We start from the raw sequence: 16,282 nt of genomic DNA, 5'->3' as shown, positions 1-16,282 counted from the left end.
ATTAATATGTATACAAATAGTGTAAAAGTGCAATGGTATTTTCAATACAAAATAAACACTTGTTTTAGAAAAACTATACTTCCTACCTACACAGACAGCCTAGCTTTTACAAACAATAGCCAAAATTAAAACTAACCATAAAAATAACTGTAAAAATAAATTGGGACAACTGTAGTAAAATAAACAATAAAAAAAGAAAGAATCATTTCTTCCAGAAAAAAGTAAAAGTAAAATAAAATCAACAATATGCCCAGGTTGGTGCGGCTTAGTGGATTCAGTGTCACCCTTCGAACTTAAAGGTCGCTGGTTTGATTCCCAGTCAGGGCACATGCCTAGGTTGCAGGCCAGGTCCCTGGCTGGGGGCATGGAAAAGGCAACCGATTGGTTTCTTTCAACAGAGAGAGGGGAAAGGAGGGAGATAGAGAGGGAGGGAAACATCCATGTGATGTTCGAGAGATACATTGATCTGCTGCGCCTCGCAAGCCCCCAGCCAGGGACCCAGCCTGCAACCAAACCAGCAACATCTCAGTTCACAGGGTAGCACTCAATCCACTGAGCCACAAGAGTCAGAGCTGAGTCCCAAATTTTTATTTCAAACCAAGAACTCTTTTCCCAGTCCCAGGCTTATACAGCTAACCTCCTACTTCTCTGCTTTTAAGACTCACCAGCATCTCAAACTTAACGTATCCAGACAAATTCTGTATCTTGTTCCCTAACTGCTTTTTCTGAGCATTCCCTGTATCACCATTCCTACGTTCCATCCAGAAACCCAGGGCCATCTTGTCATTTTTTCTCCCTCAGCAACATCTTCCCACTAGTCCCCACTGAATCTACCACCAAGTGTGACCTGTTCTACCTCCAAATGTATCATGAATCCATCCACTTCTCTCCATCGTGTGACACCTCTCTTACCCAAACTATTATCGCTCTCTGGAACTACTACGGTAGCCTCCTAAATAGTCTTCGTGATTCCACTCTTTCTCTCATCCAATTATCTTCTCTAAGTAGCTACAGTGAGCTTTTTCAATTGTAAAGAGAACCCTCTATTTTAACCCCTCAGTCTTTCCTGCTGTCCTGAGGATAAAATACTCATCACCGTGGTCTATACGCAAAGCCCAGCAAGGTGTATCACAACCTTTGCTATTGGGTATGAGCTACACTTGGGCCACACAGCCCTCTTTCCAGTTCCTCAGACCTCAGCTCCCTCCCGCTTCAGGGCTTTCATTTATACTTTTTTTGTTATTTTATTTTATTTTATTTATTTTTAGACAGAAGGGAAGGGAGGGAGAAAGAGAGGGAGAGAAACATCCATGTGTGGTTGCCTCTCACGCGCCCTGTACTGGAGCCCTGCATGTGAGAGATGTTGCTGAGGGAGAAAAAATTAGCAAGGCATTAGCAACACAACCCAGGCATGTGCCCTGACTGGGAATTGAAGGAATCAAACTGATGACCCTGCGGTTCGCAGGCCGGTGCTCAATCCACCGAGCCACACAAGCCAAGGCTCACTTATTCACTTGTATGTGGAACTCAGCTAACTCCCACTCACCCTCTAGGCCTCAGATTAAATGGGACCTCCTCAGAGAGGCCTTTCCTGACACCTAATCCAAATTAGGATCCCCTCACATAATTCCCTGCTTTTCCTTGATTGTGTAAACATAATTTGTCTTTATATATAAATTTGTGAGTCAAGTTTGTTTCCTTCTAGATGTCATCAAGGACTTCTGCATTGGCTTCTTCTAACTCCAACAGACCTTGAGTTTCCCACCACATTCTACTGCCTGGCACAGTGCATGCTACACAGTAAGTGCTCAATAAATGCTTACTGAATGAGTATTAAATGTGCTTTCTAAAAGTAATTAAAGATACCCTCCCTCATTGAGGATTTGTCTTTGTGTAGAGGAAATGTGTCTACCTCCTCTCTCTACTTTGAGAATCACAGGTGAGGACTGAAGAAAGAAAGAGCCAGGGAGATCGCCCTGGCATAATCTAGTTACTATTCACTAGAAGGAAGTAGAGACCCTAAAGGATATAATGATAGAAAGAAAACTCCCAATAGCTGAGGCAGTATTTTAAAAATTACCAAGGATATGCCCTGGTCGGATGGCTCAGTTCACTGGGGCACCCTCTCCTACACCAAAAGGCTGCGGGTTCAGTCCCCTGTCGGGGCACGTGCGGGAGGCGGCAGACGGATGTTTCCCTCCTTCTCCTTTCATCTCTCTCTAAAGCCAATGATAGAAAGTATCCTCAGGTGAGGATTTTTTTTTTTAAATTAGCAAGGATAAACAAAACCTTTGGATGACTAGCCGACTTATCTAGTAAGGCTGGCAGAGTTGAAGAGGCATTGGTTATTGCAGTAGGTCTGCTCCTTTATGCTGCGGTTTCCAGCATAACCTGTGTCTCCTCCTTCCGGCCTCCAACCTCCAAGGTGAACAAAAAGATTCTCCCCCGCGGAGGGTCCCTAGGTATAATTACATTGATAGCAGGAAGGCGAGGGAGATGGGGAAGCAAAAAAAAAAAAAACTTTTGAAGGATGGAAGACGGCAGCCCTTTAAACGTAATAAAACTCGGGGTGCAGAAGCCCTAGTCCCTTCCTCTCTACTCTGGAGCTCGGGGCTAGACTAGCTGCCCATTAGAAGCCCGCCTAGCGGGCCGCGCTTCCGCCCCAGCGCCTTTGTTCCGGGACAGAACTTTCCAGACGCGAACGCTGGCGCCGGAAACAGGTGGGCGGGGCGGAAGAGGCCGTCCGGGGCGGGGCCCCAGGTAAAGGGCTCCTGGCTTGGTCGCAGGCGTCAGGGGAGGCGAGCTGGGACGAGACCCTAGCAACGGGCGTGGCCGCTGGGGGGCGCGCCAGCCTCTCTGGCCGCTGCCCGCCCGAGGCCCGCCAGCTCTCTCGATCGCCGCCTGCTGTGAGTCAGCGGCCCCGCCCGCGCGACTTGGCTGCTGTTACGTAACTGGGCTCCCGGCGGCTGCGTGGGGCTCGGCATCTGGGCTCGGCGTCTCCGCTGCGGCTGACATTTTCTGCAGTCGCCAGCTGGTTACCATTCTTGGGTTTTGCAGGATGGCTTGTTTAACCTTTCCAAGCCTGGGTTTCCGAATCTGTAAAAATTGTGATATACTTGTTGTGAGGTTTAAATGAGATGCAGTATGGTGGTGTTTCATCGTATACATATTTAATGTGAACTCAGCACTACTCAGATTAAATAGAGCAGAAGGTCGCCAGCCACCATTCTGCACGAGTGTGAGATGGGAGACTGGACTATGTATGATTTCTTGGCACCAGTTCTGGACCTTTAATTGTGTATCTTGTGAATCTCACTGCGATTCTTGTGTTTTGTTTTTAAAACTAGATTCTGGTGTTTTAAGATGCGTTTTTTCCGTATAACAGTACCCATCTGAAGTCAATCCAACCATTTCATTGGACATGCAACCAAATTTAACAGCAATCTCTTTCCATGATGGAAAAAAATTAAAAATATATTTATTTTAGAGAAAAGGATGGAGAGAAACTTCGATGCCAGAAAGAAACACTGATCAGTGGCCAATGGTGACCTTTCGCTTTGTGGGAGGATGCCCAACCAACTGAACCACACCAGTCAGGGCTCATGTGATAACTCTGGAATGAAAACTGAAAGAACACTGAATTTATGCCTGGAAGAAATGAACCAGAAATCTGTTAACAATGGCAGTATACAACCAAAAAAAAAAAAGAAAGAAAGAAAGAAAAGAAAAGAAAAGAGAAAAGAAAAGAAAAGAAAAGAAAAAAGCTCTTAGTCTCAAGTCACAGTTCAAACCTCCTGCCAGAGAAGACTGCCTTTGGATGGGAGGATTTCAAAACCAGCCACAGATGGCCTAACAGTTTTAGAAACCACTTTAACCTCAAAAGCATGCAAACTGACTGCTGGGTAGGCTGTATCTGTGGGGGAATAGGCAGCAAAACCCATCCAGAGCTACTGAAAAGAATTACTGGGCTATCTTCCAGAATATAATAAGGTTAGTATCTTCTTGGGAGGCAAAAGCCCAACTGCTTTTGTATTTCCAAATTAGATACACAAGGACCTCCTTGTGTATTAATTACGACCTCCTCTCTCATGGTGGCAGTGTAGCTCTGTGTTTAATAAAGCCAGACATGTTCTACAGGGTTACAGATCCCCGTGCCATAAAGAAAAAAAAATTGCTTGTACTTTAGCAATCAAATGCAAGGTCCTGAGTGACTGCAGCCCTTTTCCTGATTTGGTTTTAGAAGTTGAGTAGGTCCTTCAGGAGAATGACCTTGGCTTTACTGTTGCAGTACCATGCAGTACCAAGCAGCAGTACCATGCTAAGGTACCATGCACTTCATGAGTGTGTTCATAAAGCCATTGAATTCTTCCTCCCCCAGCATCACCCCTACACTCAGCTGATCTAAGCATGATTTGCTATTTCAAAGCCACATACATGAGGCTGAGATTCCTCCTTGACTCCCAGAGCCATGAATGCTGACCCTAATATTAATGTGGTAATGAGCTGGAAGAGTTGGAAGTTCTTTAGTATTACCAGTTGCATCATTTATATCAGACAGGAAAATAATCAAGCCTAAACCAATCCATGCATATTGGGAAGAATGTGTTTAGGATTTTAAGGATTTTTTTATTAACAAAGAAATGAAACTCGTTGTTTAAGTGGCCTAGCAAGTGGCTTGTGAACAAAATTGAAGGGCTTCTTGAGAGCCACAAAGAAACGCTAATAAAAAGCTTGAGGAATGGCCCTGGCTGGTGTGACTCAGTGGATTGTCAGCTTGCAAACCAAATGGTTCGATTCCCAGTCAGGGCAAATGCCTGGGCCAGGTCCCCAGTGCGGGGTGCATGAGAGGCAACCTCATGTTGATGTTTCTGTCCCCCTTTTGCTCTCTCTAAAAAGTAGATAAGTAAAATCTTTTTTAAAAAGTTGAAGAACTGATAAAATCCCCAGAAGATAAAGATATAATGAACAGGAAGAAAAGACCAGTTCAAATCTTCATAGATATGTTGAAGTGTTCCATACTGCCAAATACCTGAATGATTTAATTTCTGAATAAAAGTGCTCTATGGAGAAAAACCTGAAAATTATAGGTATAGTTAAATTTATTCATTGTACATTTTTATAAACCAGCAATTGCTTATATAAGTATGCACCCATAGAAATGAGTGCTTTGGTCCATTGAAAAACTTACACAATAATGAACATGGCATCTCTTTCTATAATAGCCAAAAACTATTAGCTATTAGTTGGAAATAATTCCAACTAATAGGAATTATTGGAATCCCATAATAGAAATAATTCAAATCCCATCAATAGATACATTGTAGTACATACATGCAATGAGATACTGTAAAACAATTAAAATAATGAGCTACTATTTCATGCAACAACATGGACGACTCACAGACATAATGTTGAGAAAAATAAGTCAGACACAAAATATACACTAGCTCTAACTGGTGTGACTTGGTAGTTGGAGCAGTTGTCCTGTAAACTGAAAGTTTGCAGGTTCGATTCCTGGTCAGGGTACATGCCTAGACTGTGGGTTTGGTCCCTGGTGGGGACACACACAAGAGGCAGAGGGTCCTCAGGTGAGGATTTTAAAAAACAACAACAATACACCCTGGCGGGTGTGGCTCAGTGGACTGAGTGTTGGCCTCTGAACTGAAAGGTCACAGGTTCCATTCCCAGTGAGGGCACATGCCTGGGTTGTGGCCCAGGTCCCCAACTGGGGGCATGCTAGAAGTAACAGATTGATACATCTCTCGCACATCGATGTTTTTCTCCCTCTCTTTCTCCCTCCTCTCCTCTCTCTAACAATAAATAAATAAAATATTTTAAAAACAGGCTTAAAAATAAAAATTAAAAAATGCAACACATAATATATGGTTTCATTTATATGAAATTGAAGAAGAGGCAGAGCTAATCTATACTGATAGAGGTCAAATCCTAGTGAGTTTTAGGGATGTAGTGCTAGGGCAGGGGCAAGAAGGAGCCTTGTGGGATGCTGGAGATACACTTGATCTTGATGCTAGAAATGGTGGTCGTGTAGCAATATAAATATAAACATAGCACAGTACTCGCTGGCTTCAGAACTCATCAGACCCTGTACTTGTCTCACTTTGATAAGAAAAAAAATGTGTCAGGACTCGTCGCACTTGCTAGAACTTGTATGAGAAAATGCTTCACAAGAGAAAATGCTTCATCTTCTGGTGCTCATCGGTTTCAGCACTCATCACAGAATGAATTGATGATGCATACCAAGGTACCACTGTATGTAAAAATCCACTGAGCAGTTTAAGATTAGTGTACTTCATGCATGTTACATATCAATATAAAAGCAAAAAGTTAAATTACTTGTAGCAGCATGGAATATGTGAGCTATTATCAACAAATATTCAAGCAGTTCAAGATCCAGTGGCAACAATTGCTAAATACCATGTTTGAAACAACCAGCAACTTCTCAGGCTGAACTGGAGTCAGCTGTGGCTTAGGCTCGCTTAGCCTTCATCAACTTGGCTATCACACAGATCCTCCACTGATACTCATAGGCCGCTATCCACTGTCATGATGTAATTATTTCTGTTGTCACACTGGCAAGAATATCCAGGTTGGGTGGATGACAAGTATTCAGGTTTACATCTTTCTTTTTAATATGCTTGCTCCTGTCTCTTTAATTAAAATATTATAAAATTTTATTCTGTACATCCTTGTACAGTGTGGGGTAAATGTAGTTTACAATTGTAAGTACATGAAACAGAGTTTATTCTTTTATTATTTATTATTATATTGTTTTCTTTTTTAAAGATTTTATTTATTTTTTAGAAAGGGGGAGGGAGGGAGAAAGGGAGAGAAACATCAGTGTGTGGTTGCCTCTTGCATGTCCTCTACTGGGGACCTGGCTGCAACCCAGGCATGTGCCCTGACAGGGAATCGAAATTACGACCCTCTGATTAGCAGGCTGGCACTCAACCACTGAGCCACACCAGCCAGAGCTAATTATTATATTATTTTCCATTCAAACAACTTTTAATCTACTTTTGCCCCACCCTGTACCTGTGCTGCCACATATTGTATTTGACTCAAACTAACATATGCTGTACCTAATGGGGGTATGAGATTTTCAAGGGTAATGTTGACTACCAGGCATAGTTGTCCCCACACTTCTCCTGACTCTGTCCTCCCAAAATGTGAAGCTTGTAGCACAATGCTTGACACATGGCTTGACCGCAAAAGCTTGTAAGTAATCAAGCCTGAATTCTCTGCTACACTGTATTCTCCTTGACCCCTTTTCTCACTCTACACAGTCTCTCCAAACCCCTCATTGATTCTCATAGTTCACTTCCTGGATAAAGGCTGACGCATCTCCCAGATTCATTTCTTCCCCAGGTCTCTACCTCCTCCTCCATTCCTGTCATTGTCAAGTGTGTTCTGGATGGTTCCTTCTGGTTGTTGCCTGGATACCTCAAAAACATGTCCTAAACTGGACTCACCATCTCTCCTTCCCACCCTCTGGCACCTGCCCCGAGTTGCTCCACTTCCTGTCATCTCCGTCTTTGTTAGGGGCTCCTCTTCCTGTCATCTCCGCCTTTGTTAGTGGCACCACCATCCGACAAACTCTTCCAGGCTCAACACCTCTCTCTCTTTCCTTTCCCTGGCCTCAGCATCTAACCAGTTACCAAATCTGGCGATTCTATCAGTGGGTTGTTTTTTTTTTAATTTTTTATTTATTGGTTTTAAGGGGAGAGAGGGGGTGGGGAGAAATATCGATTTATTGTTCCACTTTATTTATGCATTCATCAGTTGATTCTTGTATGTGCCTTGACTGGGAATCAAACCTGCAGCCTTGGCTTATCAGGATGATGCTCCAGCCAGCTGAGCTACCTGACCAGGGCCCTCTCAGCGTTCCTTGGATTCTTTTCATTCTTATTTCTACTGCCTTATTTCAGTCTTTTGACACTTGTCACCTGGGCTGCTAGAACCAGTCTTGGTGCTTCATGCCCTATGTCCTTCAAATCCTCCTCAACATTGCTGCCAGGGTAGCTTTTCTTTTTCTTTTTCTTTTTTTTTTACCATTTTAAAACATTTAATTTTTTAAATATATAGACCTGGCTGGTGTGGCTGAGTGGACTGAGCACTGGCTGGTGAACCCAGGAATCACTGGTTCAATTCCCAGTCAGGGCACATGCCTGGCTTGTGGGCCAGATCCCCAGTTGGGGGTGTGTGAGAGGTAACCACACAATGTTTCTCTCACACAGCTTCTTTCCCTCTCTTTCTCCCTCCCTTCACATCTTTCTAAAAATAAATAAACAAAATATTTTAAAATATATATGTATAATCTTTATTGTATTATTTTCCATTACCATGCAGTACCCTTATCCCCCCTCCCCCCATCAGTCACCACACCGTTGTCCAGGTCCATGAGCCCTTGCAGGGTGGTTTTTCTAAACTGAGTGTCTGACCTTGTTCCTCCCCCGCTTGTCTCCTCCTTGGCTCCCCTGTCCACAGACAAACACTTGCACTCTTTAGCTTGTCCTACAAAGCCTCCTTCAGCCGGCACCAGCTCCTCTAGGTTTGTGTCCATGCTTGCTTTCTGGCTGCAGCAACCCTGAAGTCTTTGAACTTCCCCAACCCCAACTACAGCCTCTGGCTTTTTTAATGTAAGCTCCGTCTGGAATGCCTTCTACATGCTGCAACCCTAAACTCACCCCCATCCTGCAGAAACGCCTCTCAGGCCAATTGCTAGCCATTTGCTGAGATTCAGCCAAGTGTCATCTCTTCCAGGACACTTTCCTTTCCTAACCGCTTTGTCCCTGGTTAGCAGTCCCGTCCTTTTTACCCCCGTACACTTTCCTTACACCTCTGTAATTTCATCTACTACATGGTAAACTGTTTTTATGAATGTCCTTGTAACCTGTTTGAGGGTTCACTGCTCCATCCCTCTGTGCTTAGCACACATGATCACATTTAAACCAGAAACTGTTCCAAGCGTTTTACATGTATGAAACTTCACTGAGTTCTCATGAATATCTCATGCAGTAGATACCAATAGCACTTCTGTTTTACAGAAAAAGAAACAGCACTAGGGAGGTTGAGAAATTTACCCAAGGTCACGTGTGCACACTGGCCTTCAGGCATCCACACCCAGTCAGCCTCGCTCCTCCCCACTGAGGATGCACAGCCTGCATCCTCCACCACTGTAGTATATTGTCTCTCCTCAGAGGGGGCGCTTAGTACGTGTTAAATACATCATAATGGCTATGATTAGTGAGTGCATCCTGAGTACCTGATTCCATACTGAGTGCTTTAACTGGATTATTTCAACTCCACAACAACCCTGTGAGGTATGTACCACCACTGTTACCCATTTTACAAGGCAGAAAACAGGTTCAGAGAAGTTTGGTAACCTCCCCAAGGACACAGCTAATTAGTGGCATAGTTTCACTCACGACGGAGATTTTAATCACTACACTCTCCCAAATGAGACATACACTTTACGAATGGACGGGCATCCAGGACCAAGACTAGAACAGCATGGAGACCTGTGCCATTTCCTGCCCAAGGCCCGAAAGACAGTGTTCGGAACCTCATAGAACGGGCTGACTCACAATTGGGTCGGAGAGAGACCTACCCAGGAGCAGTGACCAGAATGACAAGCCCATGGAAATCGAGGCCAGCACAATGCAAGAATCCCCTTGACTCCATGCCCCTGGAGTCGGTTGCCCAGGGGACTCAAGGATACCGACAGTGGAGAACAGACCTCCAGAGACCCCAAAGCGATGCCAGAAAGGGACTAACCGCCCAAGGTGGTCTCCTCGTGGGGGCGTGGCCTCGGTGTGGGGCGCAGCCTGGGGCGGCAACGCGAGGGTTAACCACCCGGGAAGGTCCAGTTTGCGCCCAGGTGGGGCCAAACCTGGGGGAGGCGCTGGAGGTGAAAACCGCCGGCGCTCTTCGCCCCACGTGCCGCGGAACCCGCGACCTCCCCGCTGGGGGAGCTAAGAGATGTTCCGGAGCCGCCGGTGGCGCGGACACTGGGCAGGCGAGGGGGACGGCCCCGGAGAGGCCCGAAGGGGTGAACTCGCGAGAGTCTCGGGAGACTGGGACGGATGGGTGAGGACTAGTTGCGGGGGGAGCGAAGAGGGCGGGGCGGGGCGGTGAGCAAACGGGTGAAAGGTGGGCCACCTGGTTGAGGAGCCTCCGCCAGGTCGCCGCACTTCACATCCTCTTCTCTGCTAACTCCTCTCCAGGTCAGTCCCGAAGGCGAGAGCGACTGGGAGAAGAGAAACGCCCCGGCAAGACTCTTTCGGGGAATCCTCCAGCTCCTCGCCTCCATGGGCCAGACGGCCCTGGCAGGGGGCTGCAGTAGCACCCCCACCCCACAGGCCCTGTACCCTGACTACTCGCGTCCCGAAGGTTTGGAGGAACTGCTTTCTGCTCCCTTTCCTGACCTGGAGACTCAGCGGCGCCACGGCTGGAACCCCAAGGACTGCTCAGAGAACATCGAGGTCAAGGAAAGGGGATTGTGCTTTGAACGGCGGCCCGTAGCCCAGAGCACTGATGGGGCCCGGGGTAAGAGGGGCTACTCGAGGGGCCTGCACGCCTGGGAAATCAGCTGGCCCCCGGAGCAGCGGGGCACCCACGCCGTGGTGGGTGTGGCCACGGCCCTCGCCCCGCTGCAGGCAGACCACTACGCGGCGCTGCTGGGCAGCAACAGCGAGTCTTGGGGCTGGGACATTGGGCGTGGGAAGCTATACCATCAGAGCAAGGGGATAGGGGCCCCCCAATATCCAGCCGGACCTCAGGGTGAGCGGCTGGAGGTGCCGGAGAGGCTGCTGGTGGTTCTGGACATGGAGGAGGGAACTCTGGGCTACGCTCTTGGGGACACCTACCTGGGGCCAGCGTTCCGCGGACTGAAGGGCAGGACCCTCTATCCGGCAGTAAGCGCTGTCTGGGGCCAGTGCCAGGTCCGCATCAGCTACCTGGGCGAAAGGAGAGGTGAGGCCTGGGTAGGTGTGGGAGAGTGTTCTTTCACTGCTGGCTGTGGTTTGGGTTGGAAACCCAACACCTTTACGAAAGTGGAGGGAACCTCCATCTGACCTGCCTCCCTAACCCTTTATTCAGTGCCAGGAATGGCTAAGGGTCTTCACAGCTGTTACCTAATTTAATCCTCCCAACAGCAGTAGAGGTAGAGGTGACGCTTGGGAACTTGCTGTAAATGGTGAGCCCCAGATTGGAGGGAGGCTCTCCAGGGATTAGGGCTTTACAGGAGCTATCAGCTCCTGGAGCAGAGGTGTGCAGGGTTAAAGGGCTCCTGGGCTAGGTGTACAAGTTTGAAAGGCAGTGCTAGGCACCCAGAGTGTGACACTTACATACCTACTTCTTCAGTCAAACCCCAGGAAGGAGCCATTGGGGACTGCCCCCCCCTCAAATGGGAGGAGCAGTAGAGGCGGGGTTTGGGGTGGGGCTGCAGGGGAGGGGCCTCCTTGGGGAAGCAATGGGGCCAGGCTTGGAACTGATTGAACTGTTCTCTGCAGTTGTAGTCTTAGCAGAGGCTGGAGGCCTCTCCTCCTATTATCACCCAGGGTGAGCTGCTGTGGAGTGCCGGCTTCCTTTCACCTCATCAGCCCCATTCCCCAGGCCTCTCTGGGCCAGCTCCACCTCTGTCATAGCCACCTTGCTCTGTTGCTTAGAGGCCTTAGCTAGAGCTTCACTGTCACCACTGACTGGAAGTGCGTGACACTTCCCACCCTAAGAGCAGATACAGAACTTCAGGGTGGCTAAGATGTCTCTCAACCAAGGTAAAAGTAGACTCAAGAGCAGGAAAGTGGAAGGGAACCCTACAGACTGAGGATGTCTGGTTGGCGGCTGCACTACTTACCTTCCCTTCCTTCTCTCTCCCAGCGGAGCCACACTCCCTTCTGCATCTGAGCCGCCTGTCCGTGCACAAAGCACTGGGGGCTGCCCGTCTGGGCCAGGTATCTGCTCTGCCCCTGCCTGCTGCGATGAAGCGCTACCTGCTCTACCAGCGACCCTGTAATACCAGATTGCAGGGCCTCGATGCTGTCCCTCCCCAGAAGTAGGGGTGGGACACTGTTGGCCTGGACCAGCCACTTAAAGCCAGTGAGGCTGGTGGGGAGGTGAGGCTGGGCCCTTACCCCCAACCTGATCTCTAGGGAGCTTAATAGCCCCAGACCCACCCAGGGGTGAAGAGAGCCATTATTCAAGGTTGTGGTGTCCTGGTATGCAAGACATTTTTTTTCAAGTAAAAATAAGAAATAGGCTGTCGTAAAAACCTCTCCGGTATTTTTTGCACAAGTGTCCTGTGGCTGCCTCAAAAAGGAAAGAGAAATGATGTGGAAACAGGTACAATGAAGAAAGACGAACCACAAGGCTTAGTGGCAGGTGTTTATTCCCCCCCCAACCCTCTGCCACCGAGCGGGGCTGCTCACATACACAACACACACAGGCGTTGGCACCAGGGACGAGAACAGAACCCCTGGCCTCGGAGGGGAAGACAGGGCTCTCTCCCAGCCCTTGGCCCCATGGTGCGGGATGGAAGAGGACGGCTCCCTTTCCTGCCTTCACTGGGGACTGGGGACCCACGAGCAAACTACCCCTTCCACCTCTCAGCCAAGGAGAAGCCTCCTTGATGACATGTCTTGTTCCAGTGACCATAGTAAGTGGAGAAGGGGTTGGCCAGGTCCCAGCCATTACAAGGTGAGATGTAACTGGTGAGGGAGAAGTACAGTTTGGATCAGGCCACGAGAAGGGGCAGGTGATACTATCAGAAGCATGTGTGTCGGGGGAGGAGCAGTTACTGGGCTTCTGAGCTTTGTTGCCCTTGGCATAGCAGGAAGGAGAGGGGAGATGAGTGGGGCTTATTGTTTGGCATTGATGATGTCCACAAATTCAGGCTTCAGGGACGCACCACCCACAAGGAAGCCGTCCACATCAGGCTGGCTTGCCAGCTCCTTGCAGGTTGCCCCAGTCACAGAACCTGACATGAGAGAAAAGAGGGTGAATGGTCAGGGATGGGATGGGCATACTCTATTCCCACCTCCATGTCTAACCAAGGAGGCTCATTCTAGTTCTCAGCCCACCCCACCTCAAGCTGGAGCCAACCCACTCACCTCCATAAATGATGCGGGTGCTCTGAGCCACTGCATCAGAGACATTGGACTTCAGCCATCCCCGGAGCTTTTCATGTACTTCCTGGGCCTGGAACAAGAAGTCAGACTAAGTTAAGACCCTGCATCTTCCTGAAAGAAAAAAAAAACCCTGGGCACGAGTGGTGAGGCAGTGTGGTTTCAGAGAATCCCAGCACCTGGGGTCCGAGTCAGAACACCAGGGCTCTGACACACACACACACAGCCCAGGCTGTGGAATGGACGTCCTTGGACAAGTCACTCTCCCCTTCTCTGGGCTTAGGGGCTCCTGCCTTTAAAAGGAGGGGTTGGCCAGGATGGTCTCTGTGCTATCCAGTTCTACTGAGGCAAGGTAGGACAAGGGTGGGGTCCTGGGCTTGTTTACCTGTTGAGGTGTTGCAGTCTTGCCTGTGCCGATTGCCCACACAGGCTCATAGGCCAGAACAACCTTGCTCCAGTCCTTCACGTTATCTGTAGGACAGAGACCACAGATAGAAGGTGAACAAGAAGGAGCTCTGTAGCTTGGTACCCAGGGAATAAAGAAGAGGGTGGCATGCTGCCCCCTGGTGGTTATTTAGGGAACTCCATGAGGCATCAATACATGGGACAGGAGCAGCAGTGATTGAGAGGATGCAAGGGATCCCACCTTCCCCTTTCCTCAGCATGGGAATCAAGTCAGGCTGCAGCGCTTCTGACCCCACCCTCCGTGCCTCCATGGCCTTGACTAGGCTCATAGGTCCCTTCAGAAATACCTGCGATGACCTTGGTCTGTTCAAAAACGACCTTCTCAGTGATGCCAGCTTCCCTCTCATCTAGCTTCTCCCCAATGCAGGCGATCACTCCAAGTCCCTCGGACAGGGCATGCGCCACTTTCTGCCCAATCAGCTGTTGAGGAACACAGTTGGTGAGACACTACTCTTGGGATTAAGAGAGGCATCTCTTTATCTCTTCTCCTGGTTACTAACCTCATCTGACTCCCCAAAGACGTGCCTTCTCTCCGAGTGCCCCAGGACTACCCATGTGGCTCCACAGTCTTTGATCATGCCAGGGCTATGGGAAGAGATGAAGCCACAGTTCCACAGGGGGCCCACCTGTGGCTTTCCACTCAATGAGGAAAGTAAGGGAAGGCCCTCACACACCCTTTTCCCACTTGCATCTCACCTGATCTCCCCAGTAAAGGCCCCATTAGTCACTTTGTAGCAGTTCTGGGCAGCCACAGCAATCTTGGGATCTAGCTTCTGCCTGGCAAAGTCAATGTAGGCGGTGGGGGGTGCACAAACCACCTCTGTGGATGAGAACACAACATTTGTCAGGCTCCATCCGGGGTCTGGAGCCCCCTAGCCTTCACCAGCTTCCTTAGTTCTGCTTTCCTTCCCTTTTCACCCCAGCAAGATGATCTTTGCACACATCCCAGATTGGGCCCATTTCCAGCTCCTAGAGCTTTTCGGATGCCCCTGAGAGGCCATGGCCCTGCCCTTTGCTCTTTTAACAGCTGTGGCTCTGATTTCTCCGGGCTATTCTGGGCCTGGGCACCTCCTAGACTCAGCATTCCCTGGGGGCCAACCCCACCTCCCTTCTAAAATAGCTCATCCCTACCTCCCACAGGCAAGGCAAGGATTTTTAGCAAAAGCTTAAGGGGCCAACTCCTGGGGTTGATATTGGAGTCTCTGGCGAATAAACCAGAAGAGGATGCCTCTTCTGATCAGGCCGGTGGTTCCGTGTTTTAGGTGGATGGGAAGGACTGAGTACAGCACTCTGCCGGTGGGTGGCAGGGAGCTACGAGCTCATAGAGGCCCTGCGCTTCCCCGGTTCCAGGTTGGAAAAAGCCGTAGGATCGCTCCATATTCCCAAATGGCATCCTGTTTGGCATCTGCCTGTTTGACATCTACTCAGCCCCTTTCTGAAGAAAGCAGGGCTCTTCCAGGCTGCGGAGGGTAGAGGATCGGAGCGGGTAGCTCTGGAGGCAGAGGGAGAGGCAGCGCGGCAGGAACACTCAGCCCGCCAGGCAAGGCTCTGGGAGGAGTCTCGCGCTACGTGCAGCGGCGCACGGAGCCCGGCCTAGGGGCAGGTGACTGGCGGCCTGCACGCCCACTCAGCCGCCTCCACTCCCCCGCACCCCCAATTCCCGGGTTGTCGCCACTCCCGATCGCCCACTGGTGCTAATCTCCGCTTCCATGCCGGACTCCTGGCAGTGCAGCTCTGTCCGTGCTTCGGGGCCATCTTCTTGGAGACAAAAACGTCCTTTCCCGCTCCACTGTCCGAGCGCACCGTTAAATGTGGCCCCGATTTCCCCCTCGATACACCCCTGGCATTGCGGCTGCTGGGTCAGCGTCCGGGTCCCCAGTAGCCTTCGTTCTCAGCCTGCACCCAGCTCTACGAGCACACCCGGTAGCTCCGGAGAGGGCGCTCCCCCGCCCTCCCTGCCCTGCCTTACCCTACCCAATGAGGCTCACCGGTGTCGGCCGGCACCTTGGCCGCATTCAGCGTGTTGATGAGTTCCCCCAGATTCGCCTTCCGCCCATTCATCTTCCAGTTACCCCCCACGAAAAACTTCCTGGAGGGCGCCATGGCGCTGGAGCCGACACACTGAAGGTCAGGATCACCGCGCAGCCGCGGCCACTGCCCGCTTATATAGAGCGCGGTGAGACAGAACTCCGCCTCCTTGGCCATGGTTAGCCCGGCCCCCGCCTGCAAGTCCTACCCCCCACCCCACCCGCCGCCCTTGTGGCAGTGTTCTGACGTTACCCCCTTTCTTGTAGCAACGTTCTAGGGGCATCGGAACTGAGTCGCTTCAGCCTTTCCTTTGCCTGACTCGGGAGAAGGCGAGAACTGAGCCCCTGCGCTCGAGGAACCGGCTCTTCAAGACTGCAGCCCTCTAGGGGGCCAGATGAGGTTCCCAGGGGAACTAGCTGGCAAGTCCGACCACCCAACTGCTTGGCCTGGGCCACATTGCTCAGGGGATTGAGGGCCATCTTCCCAACTCTGGGAAAAGGAACTCCCTCCCCCCATCCAAGTATTTAGCCATATCCGATTGCTGAGCAGGCACCTTTGACCCCTGCAGGGAGAGTCTAGCCCACAGTTACTGGGCAAGTGACAGGGTTCAAAGAGGGAGGGAGGGATGGCCGTTGCTGGCACCAGCT

At 49.8% G+C, this 16,282-nt stretch overlaps 2 protein-coding genes across 3 annotated transcripts; one reads left to right on the top strand and one right to left on the bottom strand.

The window, feature by feature from the left end:
• Positions 1-1,705: 1,705 nt before the first annotated feature.
• Positions 1,706-12,289, top strand: SPSB2 (splA/ryanodine receptor domain and SOCS box containing 2). 2 transcript variants are annotated; one of them, XM_045826339.1, is made up of 3 exons: positions 1,706-1,800; positions 10,245-10,992; positions 11,899-12,289. In XM_045826339.1, exons 2-3 carry the CDS (start codon positions 10,329-10,331, stop codon positions 12,075-12,077), a joined length of 843 nt encoding a protein of 280 aa, XP_045682295.1. In that variant the 5' UTR covers positions 1,706-1,800; positions 10,245-10,328; the 3' UTR covers positions 12,078-12,289. The 2 variants fall into 2 exon arrangements, with proteins under 2 accessions (XP_045682295.1, XP_045682294.1); XM_045826338.1 differs by lacking the exon at positions 1,706-1,800 and adding an exon at positions 9,929-10,107.
• Positions 12,290-12,389: 100 nt separating this feature from the next.
• Positions 12,390-15,756, bottom strand: TPI1 (triosephosphate isomerase 1). The gene is made up of 7 exons (XM_045826342.1): positions 15,596-15,756; positions 14,304-14,427; positions 14,108-14,192; positions 13,895-14,027; positions 13,528-13,613; positions 13,128-13,215; positions 12,390-12,994 (listed from the first exon to the last, which is right to left on the bottom strand). Exons 1-7 carry the CDS (start codon positions 15,708-15,710, stop codon positions 12,876-12,878), a joined length of 750 nt encoding a protein of 249 aa, XP_045682298.1. The 5' UTR covers positions 15,711-15,756; the 3' UTR covers positions 12,390-12,875.
• Positions 15,757-16,282: the final 526 nt, after the last annotated feature.

The sequence above is a fragment of the Phyllostomus hastatus genome, unplaced genomic scaffold (genome assembly GCF_019186645.2).
Source record: "Phyllostomus hastatus isolate PE091 unplaced genomic scaffold, TTU_PhHast_1.1 phas_scaffold_755, whole genome shotgun sequence".
Classification (NCBI taxonomy): Eukaryota; Metazoa; Chordata; class Mammalia; order Chiroptera; family Phyllostomidae; genus Phyllostomus; species Phyllostomus hastatus.
Note: the sequence above shows the minus strand (reverse complement) of the source record. Positions and strands in the feature narration are given on the sequence as shown.